Below are 4,905 nucleotides of genomic sequence, written 5' to 3'. Positions count from 1 at the left end.
CGGAGAGGCGGGCACCGCCCGCGGCCTGACGCTTTTCTCCTCAGGATTGGTCCAAAGGAGGAGTTTTTCCACTGTTCAAAGTGTAATTTGTGCCTGAGCTTGAGTCTTCGAGGAAAGCACAAGGTAAGAATATACCGGTTAACTCCCTATCTTAAAAAAATAAAAGAAAAAAAAGAAATAAACACCTCAAAAATGTAAGCTGATAGTGCCTGGGCTCCATTCCAAGGCCATATAGATGGGGGGAGTGGCAGGTTCTCTTTCTCTAAGTGCACCTAACAGCAGCACAGAGCGCTTCTGGGCTGGCTTGGCTAGCATTTGAAACTGTAGGAAATCGGCATCTTGGTCTCCTTTTAAAAGCATTTCTTGGTTGCAGACCAGACAGCGTGCAAGCTTGAGCTCCTGTTTGTGCGGCGGTATAGGAAAAGCTAGGCTGGTTGCCGCTGCGGGAGTTCTGGGAGCCCTTCTCTTATGTACGCTTTCAAATGCAGTATTTAAAACGAAATGTTTTTTAATACACTAAGCCACCTGTTAGTTCTCAGAGCTTCCAGCCTAAATGCAAACAGTAACATTTCATACATCTTTTCTTATCATTCTGCGGGAATTTTAGAATTTAGAAAAATGCAGATATCCATGCAGTAGAATAAGGTTGGGTGTTTTTTTTTCTTTTTGTCTTTGCAAAGTGTATTGAAAACGTCTCCAGGCAGGACTGTCCGATATGTTTGGAGGTGAGCTGTTTCTTTTCCTCTCTTGGATTTGTGTGTGGCTGTATTTTTGTCCGTGTTTGAATTAATTCTCTTGTCTTTTGCCTGATGCTCACCTCGAAACAGGATATTCACACATCTCGCGTCGGAGCTCATGTTCTGCCGTGCGGTCACCTGCTTCACAGGTAAAGCATTGCAAATACTCAAGAAAGGGGAATAGCTGCCGCCTTGCCTGTGGGGTTTATTCAGTGGCACTACAGGCCCTGTTAGTCTGTATCAGCTACTTAGAGCTGGTGTCTAAAGGACTCAAGCGGTAGGGGGAGTCTCTGTTTCATCACGAAATACTTTTAGCAAGGTTGTCTTCCTTCCGCAGTAAATTTTGGCAGTGGTGGAGGGACCTGTCTGCTGTCCATTCTGAATTTTCCCAGGCTGAATTCCTTTCTGTTACTACTAAAATTTCAAGAACCCTGTAGAGAAGTCCCTCTTTGGTGCAAAAAGCAGTTGCACAATGGTTTTAAGAGTTTGGTGTCAGCCCATCAGTTAAGTTTTCGATTCTTTTCTTAAGGCAGCCCCCCAGCACAATGGAGTGCTCTGTTGCACTACAAAAACTGCCCGCTCTATCGGGATTTTGAAGTGATGTGATACATCGCGTTGGGTGCATTTGGAGGAATAATTATCACGTTTCCCTTCCATTTTCCCTTTCTGCCTCTGTCTTGTGTTACAGACTCATATTTTTGTTACTCCGATGGTTCTCTTGTTTTTCCCCCCACTTTCTCTGCGCTAAGCGAATGGCCTCTGTGTTTGACATAGGTCTCTCCAGACTGAACCTTCCTTCAACTCCTGTCCGTCTTAAACTTACCTTGTGATGCCTCACGCTCCATTTTTTTCAGCAAACTTGAACCATGCAATTCTTGTTATAGTGTTGACTTTGTTCCCTTGTGTTGGGTTGGAAGATCTTAGAATCGGGGGTGCTCTGTATCTGGATTTTTGCCGAAGTACCCGGTGATTTTGCTGGGAAGCTTTCTTCTCACTTGGACTCAGGATACTTTTTAATTTCTTGTTTTGGGGATAGCTCTGTGTTTTCCTTTTGTTCAGTCCAAATGTGTTACCGGTCAGTAATTGCATTCTTCTTACTGCATTTCTCATTGTGTTTTCTTTTCAGAACATGTTACGAGGACATGCTAAAGGAGTGAGTATTTCTAAACATCTCTTAATACTGTTGTAGTCCAAAGAGATTACTTCAGGAGGCAAAGAGATGATGCCAATCCTGTACCAAATAACTTGAAGCCAATTCCTAAAGGAACAAGGGCTTTTAATTTCCAATTCTGTTTGCAAGAACTTCTTGATTCATAGTGTTTCTTTTCGGTATGATATGAAACTTGTCCTTTTGGGCAGGCTTGTTTCATGGCCCCTCTCTCCATCTTCTGATTTAGACTTTTTTCCTCTTTTTCCTTTCTGCCAGAGGTTACAGGTGTCCTTTGTGCATGCACTCAGCTTTAGATATGACAAGGCACTGGCGTCAGCTGGATGACGAAGTAGCGCAGACTCCTATGCCCACAGAGTATCAGAACATGATGGTGGAGGTAAGAGATGAGACTTCCACCCATGTCTCTCTTCTTGGCAGGTCTGTGCCTTTGCATCACTGGCGGTAGAGGGCACTAGGAACTTGTCCTGGATCAGAAGGCAACCTGACGGTTAGGGAATGACGAAGTGTCCTGCGTAGGCTTACAGTGTTCATCTGCCGAGTTTATAAACACCAAAACACCCAGCCACAACCTCTCAGTGTTGTAGTATCGCACAGCAGAGAAATGGCTTGGTCTTTGGAAGTATCTTGCTTTCTCCAGTTGTGTTAGGTGTGTGCTGTCATAGCGAAAAGCCGAAACATTTGTTTTTTAACAGCTTGGAGCTTAATGTTCGAGACAAAACGTGGCGGGCTTTCTCCAAAAACACTCAGCTATTGATTCGTGCAAGGCTAGCACATGAAGACTTCTCCTGTTTTCTTTCTGTTTCTTGGGGTTAACTCAGAACTGTGAAACTGGTTGCTGTTTGCTGGTAACACTGAATTAAACAGCACTGGTCATAACTGTTTTAGTTGTATGTGTTATGGTTTACACAACCCATCCTACCACCTCTTGGAGTTAGGGTATTTGGGGGAAAAAAAAAAAATCTCTTTTCTGCCTATTTTGGGAAGAACGCTCACTTGCCTGTCTTGCACAGCGGACTGGCTAATGCTGCCACTAATCCACTGTCACTTGAGGGTTTCTCCAGTGGGTTCCTACGGCAAGAGAAGCCAAAGCCTGTCTGTCCCTGACTTTTGTGAGGAGTCACCTTGCCATAGTAAAAGTAAGTTCTCTGTGGTCATGCAGTGTGATCTGAGTAGTTACAAATGGAAAAATTAAATTGGCCCTGCTCTCTTTAAAGGGAAGGTATTTTCTGCTTTGTCCCCTGATGGCAAACCAGTTCTGTGGTTGCTAGAAGGGTGGCTGTAGTATATTGAGCATCCTGCTGATGCTAAAGCCCTTCTCTCTCTCTCTCTCTTTCCTTTGTGTGTAGATCCTTTGCAATGACTGCAATGCCCGGTCTACAGTGCAGTTCCATTTCCTAGGCATGAAGTGCAAAAACTGTGAATCGTACAACACTGCCCAAGATGGGAGGTGCCGGCTGCCTTTGGAGGAGCAGTGACCGAGATACGCGCTGCATTCGGCTGGATGAGGAACGCTTTGCCATGGAAAAGATTTAGCTATTTTAAAAAAAAAAAAAACCAAACACCAAAACGCTTGTCAGGAAAAACTTATTCAAAGTCGTCAAGGCACCAATGAAATGGTTGCAAGATTTTAATTCATGCCGGTGCAAAGGAGTTTCGCTAATCGTGCCCCCCTCCCTAGTACCGGGGGCGACAGCGTGGTCAGGCCCTTCAGGAAATTCCCCACAGCGTGATGCCCGGTGAAGGTTAGTTTCTAGAGAGAACAGCACCCTTGAAAACCGCCGGTTGCTGTGCCAGAGGAGAGGCAGCCTAGAAAAATGAACAAATGAGATGCAAGATGAGAAATGAATAAGCAGCTGACACAGCAGAAGATCTTTTGGGGCAGCTGATGATTGTGAGTGTGACGGGAGGTGGGAGTATAGCTAATTCCGGTTGCAGCTGTTGGGGGAGCAAAATCTTCAGCTTTGAGAGGGGCTTTTTACATAAAGCTGACATCTGCGAAGTTTTATGCGAGGACGTTTTGTTCCTTTTGAATGACGTGTTTGTCCTCGGAGCCATCGGCGCGAGTGGAAAGAGAGCTTGCAGAAATTGCACCCCTTGGCCTGATTTGTTGACGGGCACGTGCAGGCGGCGTGCCTACAGAAATTCGCTTTGAAACAAGGCTGGCCTGCCTGCGTAGGCGTGACCAACGGCCTAAAAATGGAGCCGCAAAGGCCGCCCTTCTCCCCCAGACACCCGCCTGGCCTGCTGCCTCTTCGCTCGGGTTCCTTTGCCAGCTGCAGTCGCGTTTACACCCACTTCCTCCTCATTTTGCTTTGCTCGCTTACAAAGGCCGAGGTGTCGTAGGGTTTCAGGCGCGTACGTAGCTCGATGTTGCGATGGTTAAGGACGCTTGGCGAAGCACGTACCGTTGTCAGGATTGAGGTCGGGCCACCCGATGGGGCTGAGCTGTTCGTAGCAGTTCACAGAGGCACTCGACTAGTGCAGCGACCAATTTTCTGTGGTTTGGGGTTGTGTTTTTGTTTTTTTTTTTTTTAATGTTACCCAGTTTCACTGTGGGGAGAGAATGGTGGATGGAGGAGTGCTGTTTAAAAAAAAAAACCTTCCCACCCTTCTTCATGTAATATCCTGCCCAAGGTGGTTTGCAGTCTAAATGTTACGGAAAGTTTAGTTTCTGAGAATTTCAGAACGTGCAAATAGCATTCAATGCTGAAGTAAAATGTACTTAAAAAAAAAAAAAAAAGCCCAGTTACTCTTCACCATACAACTACTTGGTTTTAACTTTTTCTACTGTAAAACAACAGCTTTTTCTTTTTAATGGGACCATGCCCCGTGCAATACTACGCCTAGGCTGATGGCGTTACCGTAGCTTGCCTTTACTGGAGTATCTTTTCCTGAAGCACTTTTCTCACTGCTAGAAATACCTGTAATAACCGCCGTCTCTATTAAAACAAATTACACAACGTGATTTGTGATGCGTCCTTTTACGCACGTACTTTA

General features: G+C 45.3%; 1 protein-coding gene across 1 annotated transcript in view; it reads left to right on the top strand.

The window, feature by feature from the left end:
• The window catches only part of RCHY1 (ring finger and CHY zinc finger domain containing 1), a 7,981-nt gene extending 3,369 nt beyond the window's left edge, over positions 1-4,612 (top strand). The window contains exons 4-9 of the mRNA XM_035889092.1: positions 6-123; positions 681-725; positions 828-886; positions 1,864-1,890; positions 2,164-2,284; positions 3,255-4,612. Of these exons, the coding sequence (XP_035744985.1) occupies positions 6-123; positions 681-725; positions 828-886; positions 1,864-1,890; positions 2,164-2,284; positions 3,255-3,383 (499 nt within the window). The 3' untranslated portion in view covers positions 3,384-4,612. The remainder of the gene's footprint in view (positions 1-5; positions 124-680; positions 726-827; positions 887-1,863; positions 1,891-2,163; positions 2,285-3,254) is intronic.
• Positions 4,613-4,905: the final 293 nt, after the last annotated feature.

This window comes from Egretta garzetta, unplaced genomic scaffold (assembly GCF_000687185.1).
Source record: "Egretta garzetta isolate BGI_Z169 unplaced genomic scaffold, ASM68718v1 scaffold622, whole genome shotgun sequence".
Classification (NCBI taxonomy): domain Eukaryota; kingdom Metazoa; phylum Chordata; class Aves; order Pelecaniformes; family Ardeidae; genus Egretta; species Egretta garzetta.
This window is presented reverse-complemented; position numbering and strand designations above follow the sequence as displayed.